The sequence below is a fragment of the Haematobia irritans genome, chromosome 1 (assembly GCF_050003625.1).
Source record: "Haematobia irritans isolate KBUSLIRL chromosome 1, ASM5000362v1, whole genome shotgun sequence".
NCBI lineage: Eukaryota > Metazoa > Arthropoda > Insecta > Diptera > Muscidae > Haematobia > Haematobia irritans.
This window is the reverse complement of record NC_134397.1, coordinates 213,237,432-213,254,534: the sequence shown is the minus strand read 5'-3', so window position 1 is coordinate 213,254,534 and position 17,103 is coordinate 213,237,432. Positions and strand designations below refer to the sequence as shown.

The 17,103-nt window shown below is 33.6% G+C and overlaps 3 protein-coding genes across 7 annotated transcripts in view; 1 reads left to right on the top strand and 2 right to left on the bottom strand.

Annotated features, from left to right (window-relative positions):
* Window positions 1-17,103, bottom strand: part of aralar1 (calcium-binding mitochondrial carrier protein aralar1) — a 510,884-nt gene that overhangs the window by 233,295 nt on the left and 260,486 nt on the right. The gene's annotated exons all lie outside the window — the stretch shown is intronic.
* Window positions 1-17,103, bottom strand: part of LOC142222556 (corticotropin-releasing factor-binding protein) — a 184,420-nt gene that overhangs the window by 61,228 nt on the left and 106,089 nt on the right. The window lies entirely within an intron of this gene.
* Window positions 15,069-15,758, top strand: LOC142219443 (uncharacterized). Its single transcript, XM_075288428.1, has 2 exons — window positions 15,069-15,562; window positions 15,631-15,758. The coding sequence occupies exons 1-2, from the start codon at window positions 15,302-15,304 to the stop codon at window positions 15,739-15,741; spliced, it is 372 nt and encodes a 123-aa protein (XP_075144543.1). The 5' UTR covers window positions 15,069-15,301; the 3' UTR covers window positions 15,742-15,758.

Sequence of the window (17,103 nt, the reverse complement as noted above, 5' to 3'; positions counted from 1 at the left end):
TCATTAAACAAAGTTTCTATAAATGCATGTGTGTGGCCATTGCACACTTGTCTATTAATAGAATTGTTTGAATTTCTCCAACATCATTGATCGTAAGCAAACACATGGTGCTATCAATACTGCACGCTCACAAAAAATCGCTTCTGTAACATATACTCCCAAACATATTTTGCTTCAAGCATATACATTTTTGGGTATTGCCCAAACATTTATATGTTTGATCTCTTCCAATATATAAAATATTTGAAAGCATATTGGTCTAAACAATATATGTTTGGGTAGTCTAAGTTCCAAACATTTTGTATTTTTGCATCCAAATTCAATAATGTTGTCTTCCAAAAAACAATATGTTATTATGTGAACATATAATATGTTTGGAAGCATTTTGCACCCAAAAATATTATATGCTTAAAAAACAATATTGTGCTCAAAATTTTATTTATTTATTTATATATTTACAATCATAATGAATTATGAAAATAAACAAGTAATATAGGTGCTAACAACATAGGTTTTCGACCTGAATGCTCAAAATTTTGTTTCTGCCCAATTGTATATTCCCCCACATCTTTCTCACTTCCACGAGATTTTTTAGTTCTTAGCACCTTTTTCTGTAATACAAACATTGTAGAAGAAATTATTCAATTGTATGATTTTTTTTTATTTTAAATTTACCTTTTGCCGGACGGGGATTCGAACAGCGGACCACACAGTTTGTAAGGATCAAAGAAGTAGCTGATCAATTGCCCAAGGGAAAATAAAATGTTAATTTTGTAATAACAAGCAACGACCACCAACTTAATTCAATATCGCTCCCTGTTAAATAGCGCCCCAAGCTACTAAACACATATATGTTTATAGGCTATTTCTAAATTAATATATGTTTGCATCCAAGCATATTATATTTACAAACATTTTATGTCCCAAACATAATATGTTCTAACATATTAACATATATGTCCCAAGCATGTTATGCTAGTTTATGAACATTATATGCTTGCACTCAAAAATATTGTGTTTAAAAATTTGTGTTCCAAACATATAATGTTTATAGCCAAACATATGAAAAACAGCCTTTTTCATCCGTGTGTAAACCAGATGTGTCTATAGCAGGTCGAATTGTAGATATTGGGTGAATAGCTAAAACATCCTTATTGATTTTCCATGTGTAATTGATACAATAAATTTTTCATAACACATAAAAAAATAAAATCAGTTAAAAAAAAAAATAAAAAAAAATTCACCAAAATATTTCGAATAAAAATTTTAATTGAATTTTAAAAAATATTCAATTAAAAATTTAATGGATTCAACAAATTTTTTAATTAAAACAATTCATTTTTTAATTGGATCATTTTATTATACCCTCCACCATAGGATGGAAATGAACTTTGTCATTCCGTTTGTAACACATCGCTCTTAGACCCCATAAAGTATATATATTCCGGGTCGTGGTGAAATTCTGAGACGATCTAAGCAGTTCGTCCGTCTTTTGAAATCACGCTAACTTCCGAACGAAACAAGCTATCGACTTGAAACTTGGCATAAGTAGTTGTTATTGATGTAGGTCGCACGGTATTGCAAATGGGCCATATCGGTCCAATTTTACGTATAGCCCTCATATAAACGGACCCCCCAGATTTGGCTTGCGGAGCCTCTAAGAGAAGCACATTTCATCCGATTTGGTACATGATGTTAGTATATGGTCTCTAACAACCATGCAAAAATTGGTCCATATCGGTCCATAATTATATATAGCCCCCAAATAAACCGATCCCCAGATTTGGCTTGCAGAGCCTCTAAGAGAAGCAAATTTCATCCGATCCGGCTGAAATTGGGTACGTGGTATACGTATAGGGTTTCTAATCACCATGCAAAAATTGGTCTACATCGGTTTATAATTATATATAGCCCCCATATAAACAGATCCCCAGATTTGATCTCCGGAGCCTTTTGGAGAAGCAAATTTCATCCGATCCGGTTGAAATTTGGTACGTGGTGTTAGTATATGGTCTCTAACAACCATGCCAAAGTTGGTAAATATCGGTCCATAATCATATATATAGTATTACCACAACCCAAGTAATTCGATTGTGGATAACAGTCTTTAGTAGAAGTACAGTCTTTAGTAGAAGAGGGTACATAAGATTCGGCCTGTCCGAACTTACGGCCGTATGTACTTGTTTTTTTTTATACCCACCCCCATAGAATGGTGACAAGGGTATAATAAGTTTGTCATTCCGTTTGTAACACATCGAAATATCGATTTCTGACTATGATCAAGAATATATATACTTTATATATATATTCTTGATCAGGGAGAAATTCTAAGACGATATAACCTTGTCCGTCTGTCCGTCTGTCTGGCTGTCTGTCTGTTGTATTCACGCTACAGTCTTCAATAATGAAGCAATCGTGCTGAAATTATGCACAAACTCGTCTTTTGTCTGCAGGCAGGTCAAGTTCGAAGATGGACTATATCGGTCCAGGTTTTGATATAGTCCCTATATAAACTGACCTCCCGATTTGGGGTCTTGAGCTTATAGAAATCGTTGTTTTTATCCAATTTGCCTGAAATTGGAAATCTGGAGGTATTTTAGGACCATAAAGAGGTGTGCCGAAAATTGTAAGTATCGGTCCATATTTTGATATAGCCCCCATATAGACCGAAATCCCGATTTTACTTCTTGGGCTTCTAGAAACCGTAGTTTTTATCCAATTTGTCTAAAATTGGAAATCTAGATGTATTTTAGGACTAAAAGAGGTGTGCCTAAAATTGTAAGTATCGGTCCATATTTTGATATAGCCCCCATATAGACCGAAATCCCGATTTTACTTCTTGGGCTTCTAGAATCCGAAGTTTTTATGCAATTTGCCTGAAATTGGAAATCTAGAGGTATTTTCGGGCCATAAAGAGGCGTGCCGAAAACGGTGTGTATCGGTCCATATTTTAGCATAGCCCCCATAAGAATGATCTCCCGATTTAACTCCCTGGGTTTCTAGAAACCGTAGTTTTTATCCGATTTGCCGGAAATTGTAAATATTCTTGTATTTTAGGCTCACAACGTGTATCGGATTAAGTTTTTAGCGGTCCATTTGCCTCCATATAGACCGATTTTACTTCTTGAGGGTATAGAATGCGCACTGATCATGATAATTGCTTGAAACTCAATGTAAAATTTCCAGATTGTACTTCTCGGGTGAAAATCTACAGATTTAAGATTTCAAATCAAGGCGTTATTTTATAAGTTTCTTGCACACTTACAAGAGATGTTAATGATTCCTCTAAAAAAATCAAACAAAAATGGTTCTTATAAATCCAGAATCTGATATAGTCTTCATCGGTAAAATCTTTAAATTTATTTTCGGGATAAATGAAATTTCAAAGGAAACCCTAATATTTGATTCATGGTGGTGGGTATTTAAGATTCGGCCTGGCCGAACTTACGGCCGTATGTATTTGTTTTTTTTTTATACTATCATTTTTGTTTTTGAAGAAATTGTAATTAAAAATTATTTGGATTAATTAATTTCGTGATTGAATCCATTAATTAAAAAATTATTTCCAATTATATATCCAATCCAATATAAATAATAATAGATAAAAAATATATATTTTTGGCTCAAATCCATAGAAACATTCAACTATAGTTACAATCGGAAAATTCATATGAAAGTATAATCTTATAAAATTACCAGAAAATTATTTCATCTAAAGATACAAGATAAATAAATAAATAAAAATTCAATAAACTTTGTTATTGTTTATTTATTTATAATTACCCTTTAGACGAAATCATTTTCTCGTAATTTCACAAGATTTTATACATTCTTATGAACTTTTCGTTTAAATGGTATGAAACTAATTATTTCGGAAGAAAAAATATATATATTTAATTGGAAATATTTTTTGTAAAATATGGAAATATTAATTGCAACAATTAATATTTATATTAAACATTAAAATGTTTTAAAAAATTTTCTTAAATTACTTTATTTTTTAATTTGATTAAAAATTTAATAGCATCGATTAACTTTTTAATTGCAAATATTTTAGTTATATTTTTCCCTGTATAATTGCGGACTGTCACTACACCTAGCCTAACGTATGGGGAAGATGAAACTAAGTATAATATTAAAAAAGTTGAGCTAGTCTATATTAAATTGTTTTTACATCCCATAAATGACGTCAAAGTTAATCGCTAAAATATAATACTCTTCTTCCAAACAAACTTTTTTACCGCAATAAAAAAAATGTTCATTTGTCTAAAATTTCGTTATATTTGCGTGCATATAAATACATACACTAAAAAAATTTACGTGGTATTAGGTTAAATTACTAAATTTTGCTCAATTTACACAATATAAAGGACAAATTTCTTTTAAATAATGAAATTTTAATTAAAAAAGGCTTGCAATCTTTGCTTCAAACGTTTTGTTATTAAAAATAGAACACAAATTTGGAAATTTGCGTCCCTCCGTTAAAGCCATATGTGTTTGAACTATAGCAAATTTTCCTTAAAGTAAGGAAAAACATTTGTGATTTAAAGAAATCGTCCTTAAATTAATTGAAGTATTGAATCTTTAGATTTAAGATAAACACGCCTCAAATATAGGCTTTTGGTTTAAATCCTTTTTTTTTTTTGGAATCAAGAAACATTATTTACTTTGATTTAACCGTAGCTCAAGAAATTAATAAATCGAAATGACAATTTCTTAAATTTTTAAATAAGTTGAAAACTTAAATTTACCAAATTATAAAATAGTCGATTCATATTTTGAAAAAGTCGAAAAATTGACTTTTTTTATTATACCCTACACCATAGGATGGGGGTATATTAACTTTGTCATTCCGTTTGTAACACATCGAAATATTGCTCTAAGACCCCATAAAGTATATATATATTCTGGGTCGTGGTGAAATTCTGAGTCGATCTGAGCAGGTCCGTCCGTCCGTCTGTTGAAATCACGCTAACTTCCGAACGAAACAAGCTATCGACTTGAAACTTGGCACAAGTAGTTGCTATTGATGTAGGTCGGATGGTATTGAAAATGGGCCATATCGGTCCACTTTTACGTATAGCCCCCATATAAACGGACCCCCAAATTTGGCTTGCGATTGCTGTAAGAGAAGCAAATTTCATCCGATCCGGCTGAAATTTGGTACATGGTGTTAGTATATACACTCATAGAAAAAATCATGCACGGCGTGCTCATTTCAAAACGATTCGTTCATGAAAGTGAATCAACACACATGTGGTGTCAAACTGAGAACAGGCGGTGTCAATCTGACAACGATAAAATGACACCATGCGTTGTCAAAACAACAACCAGCGTTCATGATCTGACAACGCTATGGTTACGACTTTATAAACAAAATTAAAAAAAAAGATTTCTGCTGGCGTGACTCGAACCTGTGTTTTCTGCACCATGCGTTAACAGTCGCCTTATCACATTGTACCACCGAGGGAGTTACCATAATAACATCTAACGATTATTTTAAGACTTGTCATGGCCAAAGAAAAACGAATGCCGTTCATGAAATCGTGAACGCCCGTGGACGAAATAGTGAACATTCCGTTTTGATTTTTTTGTGAACGTTTCCGTTTCATTTTGTCACCGTCCGTTCACGACTACGGAACGTAATTTTTTCTATTAGTGTAGTCTCTAACAACCATGCAAAATTTGGTCCATATCGGTCCATAATTACATATAGCCCCCATATAAACCGATCCCCCGATTTGGCTTGCGGAGCCTCTAAGAGAACCAAATTCCATCCGATCCGGCTGAAATTTGGTACATGTTCTCTAATGACCATGCAAAAATTGGTCCCCATAGGCCCATAATTATATATAGCCCCCATATAAATCGATCCCCAGATTTGTCCTCCGGAGCCTCTTGGAGGATCTAAATTCATCCGATACGGTTGAAATTTGGAACATGGTGTTAGTATAAGGCCGCTTATAACCATGCCATAATCCATATCGGTCTATAGTTATATATAGCCGATCACCAATCAAACAAAAATTGGTCCATATCGGTTCATAATCATGGTTGTCACTCGAGCCAAAAATAATCTACCAAAATTTTATTTTTATAGAAAACATTGTCAAAATGTTATTTCTATAGAAAAATTTGTCAAAATTTTATTTCTATAGAAAATTTTGTCAAAATTTTATTTTTATAGAAAATTTTGTCAAAATTTTATTTCTATAGAAAATTTTGTCAAAATTTTATTTCTATAGAAAATTTTTTCCAAATTTTATTTCTATAGAACATTTTTTCCAAATTTTATTTCTATAGAAACTTTAAACTTAATTATATACGTATTTAATCGGCCTTTTTTAGTTTAATATATACCACGTATGGACTATGTGGTATATATTACGGTGTTAGGAAGTTTTAAGATACCTTGCCATCGGCAAGTGTTACCGCAACCCAAGTAATTCGATTGTGGATGACAGTCTTCAGTAGAAGTTTCTACGCAATCCATGGTGGAGTGTACATAAGCTTCGGCCTGGCCGAACTTACGGCCGTATATACTTGTTGTGATTAAAATTTCCATGGTCTACCCGACTCGACCTTACTTTTTTATCAAATGTCACAAATCTGGCATTGAGGTCTTTTAAAATACCTAGAATCTCTTGCTGTGTGATCTTTCGATTTTTTCTTTTCAACTTCGGTATTTTATTCGAGAATTTTGTGTGAATATCTGGCTGGAGTTTGTAGCAATATAAAAGATGTTCCCTTGGGTAAATAAAAAAAATTAAATAAAAAAAAATACATATTTTCCAATAAAAAACAAATCATGCATACATTTAGCGATGAGTTTGATGGTAGAGCCATCTCTTGTCCCTTTGCAATTGCCAAAAGTAGAATCACTACTAAAAATATGAATTTCATGTCTTTTCTTTGTTAGTCTCTGTTAGCTAAACAATGCTGATAGCTGGAAAAATCCTTACTGTGTCCAGAGAAGATCATCATTGCGCATTTAGTCATTTGCTAAAGATTAATCATTGGCATTGATAAGAATATGTGTCATTGGAATCATATACAGGGCACATTGAATACACACAGAGAAAAACAAGTGAATATGGTCGAATTGATTATTAAAGAATAAAAAAATAGTAAAAATTGATTTAATTTATTTGAAATTTCTTCTTCTTGATACGGTCAATTTTTAATTCACGGTATCAATTACCGTCAATTAAAATTTTAATTAATCCATTTAAAAAATTTATTAATTTGTGCGATTGATTTTTGTTTTAATTAAACAATTACATGAATCAATTAAAGTGAAAACTTTCAAACTTGAACACCTCCCAAAAGTGGACAACTTTCGCGAGACGTTTGCTATAATATCACATTAATATTTATCTCTCATAAGTGGACACTTCCCAAATGTGAGCAATGTTAAGGTGACCGTGGTTGTCTTCTGCTGAGAGGTTTCACTGCAAGATGAATATATTTTTATACCTTCCACCATAGGATGGGGGGTATATTAACTTTGTCATTCCGTTTGTAACACATCGAAATATTGCTCTAAGACCCCATAAAGTATATATATTCTGGGTCGTAGTGAAATTCTGAGTCGATCTGAGCATGTCCGTCCGTCCGTCTGTTGAAATCACGCTAACTTCCGAACGAAACAAGCTAGCGACTTGAAACTTGGCACAAGTATTTGTTATTGATCTAGGTCGAATGGTATTGCAAATGGGCCATATCGGTCCACTTTTACGTATAGCCCCCATATAAACGGACCCCCAAATTTGGCTTGCGAGTCCTCTAAGAGAAACAATTTTCATCCGATCCGGCCGAAATATGGTACATGGTGTTAGTATATGGTCTCGAACAACCATGCAAAAAGTGGTTCATATCGGTCCATAATTATAGATAGCCCCCATATAAACCGATCACCAGATTTGACCTCCGGAGCCTCTTGGAAGACCAAAATATATCTGATTCAGTTGAAATTTGATACGTGATGTTAATATATGGCCTCAAACACCCATGCAAAAATTGGTCGATATCGGTCCATAATTATATATAGGCCCCAAATAAACCGATTCCCAGATTTGACCTCCGGAGCACCTTGGAAGAGCAAAATTCTTCCCATTCGGTTGAAATTTGGTAAGTGATGTTAGTATAGGGTATCCAACAACCATGCAGGAATTGGTTCCTATCAGTCCATAATTATATATAGCAGGGATCCGGAGCGGAGCGGAGCGGAGCAAGCCCTTTTTTGCCGGAGCGGGAGCGGAGCGGGAGCGGCATTTCTAAAATCCGGAGCGGAGCGGGAGCGGAGCGGTTTCCAAATGAAAAACCGCTCCGCTCCGAATAAAATATTACTTGAATGAAATGTGTAACTTTGAAATTACTTAGTACTTAGCGTAGTGTTTTTTTAGTAATTGTTTTCAAAAACGGCAAATGTCAAAATATATCTCTAGTATGTGTTGTAAAAGTAACAACAGTACTTTCGATCAATTTCATCCCGTATTACTACAAAGATGTTTGTAATGAACGCCAAATAAATGCAATTAAACGATCTTATTTATATTTAATTTTTTAGTTTTCTACACTGAAAAAAATATTGTCGTCAAGTCAAAGATTTCATGTCCTTAGAATAAGAATACAAATTTTGCTTAACAAGGAAGACGCATTTCTCTAAAATAAAGTTTTTTTCCTTGTCCAAAAGTCAATAAACTTTTGAATGAAGTTGTAATGTCCTTATAATAAAGTGATTTTACTTAAAAATGTGTATCATAAAATGAAAGATAAAATTTTTGAGGTAAGGTCAACGTGACTTTAATAATTAAGAAAAATTCTTTAAAATTAATAAAATTGTATTTAAATTTGTTTCCTTTTTGCATCTTGCCTACAAAGCAAAAAATCGTCAAAAAATAAGACAAGTTTTTCAACACTTTATATTAAAGACGCTTGTTACTTGAAACATAGCATAATTTCTACTGGAAGTCGAGTCTTAATATGGAAAATAAAATTGTCGTTAACTCGTTTTTAAAGGATTTTGATAACAACTGACGAAAAAAATCTAAAAAAAATTAAAAATTAGCATTGCTTCCTAGAAGCAAGTACATAACCCCCAAATTTAAAAGAGAATTGCGTCTTTAAAGTATCCTTACTTGTATTCTCCGCTTCTTTGGCTCGGAATTAATACCCAAACTGTTAAAGTAAAGACAAAATCTTTGGAACCGGGCATGCGTTTTTTCAGTGTAAGGACATTCATATTTGCTTTACTATTGTACTATACCCTAGCATTCTCTTATTTCTGATATTAGTTCTCGAAAATTTAATTAAAATTATGGATAGTTTCAATTTTGGTTGAAAAATGTGCGCATATACATTTATTTTAATTTTTTCTCACATTGAAAACTAATGACTTGATTTTATTATTGCATGTTATCTACTTTTTTGAGAACGAACATTTCTTAAAAACGCTGTTTGAAAATGTATTTTTACAATAAAGTGAAAAAAAGCGAAATTAGGTAACAATAGATCTGAGTAAGAATATTTGTAGGTATACCACGGACTGATTTCGATGGAGGTTGTTGCAAACATACACTGAAAAAAAGCATACCCGGTTCCAAAGATTTTGTCTTTACTTTAAAAAATTTGGTATTGATTCCGAGCCAAAGAAGCGGAGAATACAAGCAAGGACACTTTTAAAACACAATTCTCTCTTAAATTTAGGTTTTGTGTACTTGCTTCTAGGAAGCAAATTTTAATTTTTCGCTTTCTCAGCTTTTTTTCTTCATATGCTATCAAAGTCCTTTAAAAACGAGTTAACGGCAACTTTATTTTCCAAATTAGGACTCGACTTCCAGTAGAAATTATGCTATGTTTGAAGTAAAAAACTTCTTTAAAATAAAGTTTTGAAAAACATGTCCTATATTTGAACGATTTTTTGCTTTGTAGTCAATATGCAAAAAGACAACAAATTTAAAGACAATTTCATTAAATTTAAAGAATTTTTCTGAATTATTAATGTCAAATTGACCTTAGCCTATAAATTTTTTGTTTCATGTTAAGATACCCATTTTTAAGTCAAATCATCAAATATTACAAAACCTTTTCTCTACGTCTGTTGCAAAACAAAAAAAAAAACTTTCGGAGAGTAGTTACTTCTACTCTATGTATAGACTTTCAATTCCAATCAGCGTTGCCGTTTTGGTCCGATCGGACCAAAATTGGTCCAAAAGATTTCTAATTTTTAAATTTGGTCCATTTTCATAAATTTGGTTTCTATCACATATTAAATAGTAGATGGTGCACCGCAAAGAATATTGTCGGGAGGCCAAATATTTCACATGCTTAAAATACGAATACGAATTTTGCTTAGAATAGAAGACGTATTTCTCTGATATAAAGTTTTTTCCTTGTCTAAAAGTCTCTAAACTTTTCAATGAAGTCAGTTTGTCCTTATAGCTAAGTGATTCGACATAAAATTGTGTATCCTAACATGAATGAAAATTTCGTTTTAATGAAGTCAAAATGGATTTAATATTTCTGAAAAAATCTTCAAAATTAATAAAATGTTTCAACACATTGTTTTAAAGTCATTATACCCTAAACCACATAGTGGTTAGGGTATAATAAATTTGATCTGCCAAAAAATGTGCCTACCAGAAATATTGATTTTAGACCCCATAAAATATATACCGATGGACTCAGAATCACCTCCTGAGTCGATCTAGCGCTTGGTGTCTGTCCATGTATTTGTTGTTCACAGGATTCCGGTGGCAATTATTAACCGATTTTGATGAAATTTGGTACAGGGAGTTTTTGGGCACAACGACGAACACTATTGAATTTGGAAGAAATCGGATCAAATTTAGATATAGCTCCCATATATATGTATCGCCCGATTTCGACAAATGGGGTCACGCTGTGCTTTTTTTCAAACGGATCGTCGCCAAATTTGGCAAAAGGTAATCTTTTTCATCGCCCTTCAAGTCTGCAAAATTTCATCCAAATCGGTTCAGATTTAGATATAGCTCTCATATATATGTATCGCCCGATTTTCCCAGATTTAGCTATAGCTCCCATATATATGTACTGCCCGATTTTTCTCGAAGAGGAGCGGAGCGGAGCGTGGAGCGGAGCGGAGCGTGGAGCGGAGCGGAGCGATTTTTTTTTTCTCGGAGCGGAGCGAGGAGCGGAGCGATTTTTTTTTCTCCGGAGCGGGAGCGGAGCGAAAAAAATGGACCGCTCCGGATCCCTGATATATAGCTCCCATATAAACCGATCTTCAGATTTGATCTCCGGTGCCTTTTGGAGAAGCAAAAATGGTGGTAGTATATGATATTTAACAACCATGTGATTTGAAATTCGTGGATGACAGTCGTTCGTAGAAGTTTCTACGCAATCCATGGTGGAGGGTACATAAGATTCGGCCTGGCCGAATTTACGGCCGTAAATACTTGTTTTTAATGCAATTAAATTTTTAATTGGATTTTTTTGTTTTGTAATATTTTATCGGTCTGCATATACTTTTTTTATTATAAGGGTACAGAACATCGAAGGAATTCGCTTCCTAAAAAACGAAATTTATCATGTTTTTACAATCAAAGAAATTTTTATTAGCGAAATTTTTCATAGTACAAAGTGATGTGGAACCAACTCTCTAATGTAAAATTTCGGAATGTTCGAAGGGAATTTATGGGAGTGGTAAATCCACCGAATTTATTCTGATGATTAGTTTCCTTGCAAGTAGAGGATGTTGATGAGGAAGTCTAAATGGGTTTGCCCTAATCAATTTGATAATAGGTTATTTGACATAGATTAGGCTACTCTTGTCGTTTTGTTTGTTTCCCAGTACCAAGTACGAACAAGTAAACTGAAAATATACACAGAAAGAAGATTTTTCTTTTCTAAGGAGCGAAGTTTAAGACAAGCAAAGTTTTCATTTGGCGCAAAAGAATTTTCTTTAAAGGCAAATAAAAAGAATTAGAGACAATCGTTGAATTGCATATCATACATTTGGGTGTGCTTGATCCATAGGAAAATACTTTATAAGAAAAGGGAATTTCGTTTGTATAAAATTTCGTTCCTGAGGAAAGTGTTTTTTCTTTAGGTGTATGTATAAACCTAATATGAGAGATTATGGAACCTAACTTTAAGGACCATTATGAAGCAATTTTCGTGAAGTTGTTAGAAGACACATACTAACATCATGTACCATGTATCCAAGAGGCTCTGGAAGTCAAATCTGGGGATCGGTTTATGTGGAGGCTATACCTGAAAGTGGTCCGATATGACCGATTTGCAACACCATCCGACCTACATCAATGACGACTACTTCTGTCAAGTTTCAAGCCGATAGCGTGATTCGTTCGAAGGTTAGGTTAGGTTAGGTTAGGTTAGGTTATGTGGCAGCCCGATGTATCAGGCTCACTTTGACTATTCAGTCCATTGTGATACCACAGTGGTGAACTTCTCTCTTATCACTGAGTGCTGCCCGATTCCATGTTAAGCTCAATGACAAGGGACCTCCTTTTTATAGCCGAGTCCGAACGGCGTTCCACATTACAGTGAAACCACTTAGAGAAGCTTTGAAACCCTCAGAAATGTCACCGGCATTACTGAGGTGGGATAATCCACCGCTGAAAAACTTTTTGGTGTTCGGTCGTAGCAGGAATCGAACCCACGACCTTGTGTATGCAAGGCGGGCATGCTAACCATTGCACCACTGTGATTCGTTCGAAAGTTAACGTTATTTCAAAAGATGGACGGACATTGCAAGATCATTACATGGTGGTTAATACGTATCGCAACTAATTTCAGGTTGGTAACATTTCTAAACCGCTTGTCTGACAGCTGACTCATTTATTTCAGTTACAGTGCATTTTATTCTTCATAAGCTTACAAAAGCATTTTGATCTATTGCAATCAGAAATAAAATTATTCGTGATGGAATTCAGGCGTAATAGTGTGCTTGCTTTATATTTGAATGTAAGATCCATAAGCGACTATCGGTAGAGCCCTACAGCATTTGGGAGCCACCGTGGTGCAATGGTTAGTATGCCCGCCTTGCATACACAATGTCGTGGGTTCGATTCCTGCTTCGACCGAACACCAAAAAGTTTTCCAGCGGTGGATTATCCCACCTCAGTAATGCTGGTGACATTTCTGAGTGTTTCAAAGCTTCTCTAAGTGGTTTCACTGCCATGTGGAACGCCGTTTGGACTCGGCTATAAAAAGGAGGACCCTTGTCATTGAGCTTAACATGGAATCGGGCAGCACTCAGTGATAAGAGAGAAGTTCACCACTGTGGTATCGCAATGGACTGAATAGTCTAAGTGAGCCTGATACATCGGGCTGCCACATAACCTAACCTACAGCATTTAAATGTGAATAAATCCTTTGATTCTCTTACCATTACCGAGATACTAGCAGTGTGGAATCGCATCTACAAAGGACAAAAAAAATCGTAATAACACCAGAAATGATCCGAAAAGTTAATGACAAACATCAGGATGCAGTTGTAGAAAACTTGCTTATGACCTGAACATATTGCGAGAACCGATTTAAAATATATATGAGCTTGGACTAAAGCCATAGGAGTTCCAAAAAGTACATGAAGTTCCCAAAAAAAAGTTTGACTGGAAACAGCCAAGAAGTTTCTTCTCTCTTGAACTAAAGTGTACACTTACCAAATAGGGATGACCGATGAGAAGCCATTTCAAACTGAGAAGTTTGTGAATAAACAAAATGGTCGGGTTTACTTGCCAAAGAGCTCAGCTGAAAATTTGCACCTTCGATTGGCCAGCAGAACTCAAACACCGCCGATGGCAATGATGAGGCCCTCCGTAACGGTCCGATCACTTTTCGCTTATATTCAGCGATCGCGAACTCAAACTAGATTATCGGGAAAATTTCATAATGATGGTATTGAAGTCCTGGCAGATAAATATTTCGACCGCAGACCATGAACTTTCCAAAACATTTCATTACACATCAGCTAAAAATGGCTAAAAAGTAAGTTATTCGCTTTTAGTCGGCCTTTTAGGGCAGTGTTGCCAGTATTGGGGATTTTTCCCCAAATCGGGGATATTTTTTCATAGATGGGGACAAAATTTTTGAGTTGGGGACATGGGGATTTCATGGGAAATTCCCAAAAATTTGGGGATTTTTGTGGGGAATTTTCGAAATTTGCTCACTATAATAAATTAGATCAAGAATTATGGTTTATATGAAATTCTTTACTTCTACATGCTTAAAAAAGTAAAAAAAGCTTTCCTCCTCTTTATTCCACGCCAATTACTTTGGGGAGCCCAAGAGCTACTTTACAATTTTTTACTATTGAGAAATTATTTCGTAAGGACTCATCTGCGTACGTCACTGATTTGGAAAATATATGCCGTACATATAGAATAGAGTTCATATCGGGACAACAGCGCCTTTTGACCGATCACCCAATTTTACCTCTTGACTATTTAGAACTAAAATTTGATTCATAAATACACATGTTGACCGAACTCCCATTTTTATTTCTCGAGCATTTAGAAGATGATTTGCATAAGAAAAAATCGATGACTCTTTATAACAATAATTAACTCTGATGAGAGCTTGTATCGGATGATATTTTGAGCATCCGCCTCCTGGTTTTGCGTTGGTATAAAAAAATTGCACATTTTTCCAATTTGTAATTTTTTACGCGTTTCCTTTACTTTGTTTTCAAAAAACTTGCAAAAAATTTATTGGGGAATTTTAAATTCAATTGGGGATTTTTGGGGATGAAAGCGTTCCATTTCGTGGACAAGGGTCCGGAAAATAGTGACAACACTGTTTTAGGGTCATAATTAGAGCCAAAAGTAGCCAATTAGAACAAACTTAAACTGATCCAACAGTCGATGTTATTTCCGACTTTTAAAAAATTCAACTACAAAAAATGGGGGCAAATACACAATTATTTACTTAGCTGCATTATATATCAGCCACCCTGTATGATACTCGTTAAAATTTTTGTAATCGTTTTATGTTACAAAAGTTCTCTTCAAACTAAATATTTTGTAAAATATTAAAATAGCTCACAATGCTTGTTTTTTTACCAATTCGGTTCATCCAAAATATAAGGAGCCACCTTCGTATTATATAATAACCCCCCATATATTCAAAAGAAATCACCGGAGCGTACAAATATTCTTATCGGTCAAACAAAAGAAAAAAAGGAAACAACAAAAATAACTCACATAAAATTTCAACAGATGCACCACACCACAAGACAAAATGCAATCAGTTGCAGTAGAGAAACTTGAAGAAAAACAAAATCAGTAAAAACAAAATGTTAAAGAAATTTTTAATTATTTCATTTGTTTGTACGATTTCAAAAGCCAATGTACTGACGACCAATGGAACAAATACAAAAATTACCAACTTCAATTCAAATTCAAGTGAAATATCTGGAGAAGATATGAAGAAGATCTCCATAGAAGTGAATTCCCGAGATATTAATACTCTAGATTATATAGGATATAATTCCACATCACTATCTAACAAGGTTCAAGTTGGAAATGACTCAAAAAATTTCAATGATTCATTAAACGTAAGTCTGTGTTTTTTTATTAATACAAGTCAATGAGCTTTTAATCATATATTTCATCTGCATTCTAGATTCCTAATAATAGTAGACGCAATAAGTCGATATTTTTTCCTGCTCCCAGAGGTGCAGCAAATTGTGGTTATAAACATAATGGTCAATCTTTATGTAAAAATCATCGATAATAAATGATTACGACTAATTATATGCAAAATTTACTTGGCCCCAAGCTGCACTGAAAAAAATATTGTAGTGAGGTCAACGATTTCATGTCTTTAAAATACGAATTCAAATTTTGCTTAGCATAGAAGACGCATTTCTCTAATATAAAGTTTTTTTCCTTGTCCAAACTTTTCAATGAAGTGGTATTGACCTTATAATTAAGTTATTTAACTTAACCCTTTCGACCCTAAAGTTGCCTGTGGGCAACTTTTTGTGTTTTGAGACTCACTGTCAGCGTTGTTTTTGTTTTTGTTCATAAAACTGTAACGGTATCGAAAGCTACAAGTGTTTTTTCAAGTCGAATAAAAAATCAGCTAATTAGGTTGTCACACTGAAAAAAAAGCATGCCGGTTCCAAAGATTTTGTCTTTACTTTAAAAATTTTGGTATTGATTCCGAGCCAAAGAAGCGGAGAATACAAGTAAGGATACTTTTAAGACACAATTCACTTTTAAATTTGGGTTTTGTGTACTTGCTTCTAGGAAGCAAATTTTAATTTTTCGCTTTTTCAGCTTTTTTCTTCATATGCTATCAAAGACCTTTAAAAACGAGTTAACGACAACTTTATTTTCCAAATTAAGACTCGACTTCCAGTAGAAATTATGCTATTTTTCAAGTAAAAAACGTCGTTAAAATAAAGTATTGAAAAGCGTGTCCTATATTTGAACGATTTTTTGCTTTGTAGTCAAGATGCAAAATAACAACAAATTTAAAGACAATTTCATTAAATTTAAAGATTTTTTCTGAATTATTAAAGTTAAGTGGACCTTAGCCCAAACATATTTTCTTTCATGTTATGATACCCATTTTTAAGTCAAATCACTTAATTATAAGGACAATACGACTTCATTGAAAAGTTTATCGACTTTTGGACAAGGAAAAAAACTTTATATTAGAGAAATGCGTCTTCTACACTAAGCAAAATTTGCATTCGTATTTTAAAGACATGAAATATTTGGCCTCACGACAATATTTTTTTCAGTGCAATTAGCAAAATTTTTTCATTAATACGAACGTGCCTAAAGGTGAGTACTATGTTCGTATTTTTCGCCAAAACACTAAATTAAAAGTACTAAAATCTATATGAAGACGATTATATTTATAAAAAGTCTTGCGAAATAATGAATGGAAAAGATCTAAGGAATTGTGTAATTGTGATCTATTTTGTATTTATAATTTAATTAAATAAAAAAAGTAACCATGAAAATAAGCGGGTTTTCAGCTTGAAAACTGCACATAGTACTTAGCTTAAAGAAAAATATATTTGCGAAATTAAAAAGAGGTTTTAATACATGTGACTTTTGCAAAAATTACAACTAAAATGTT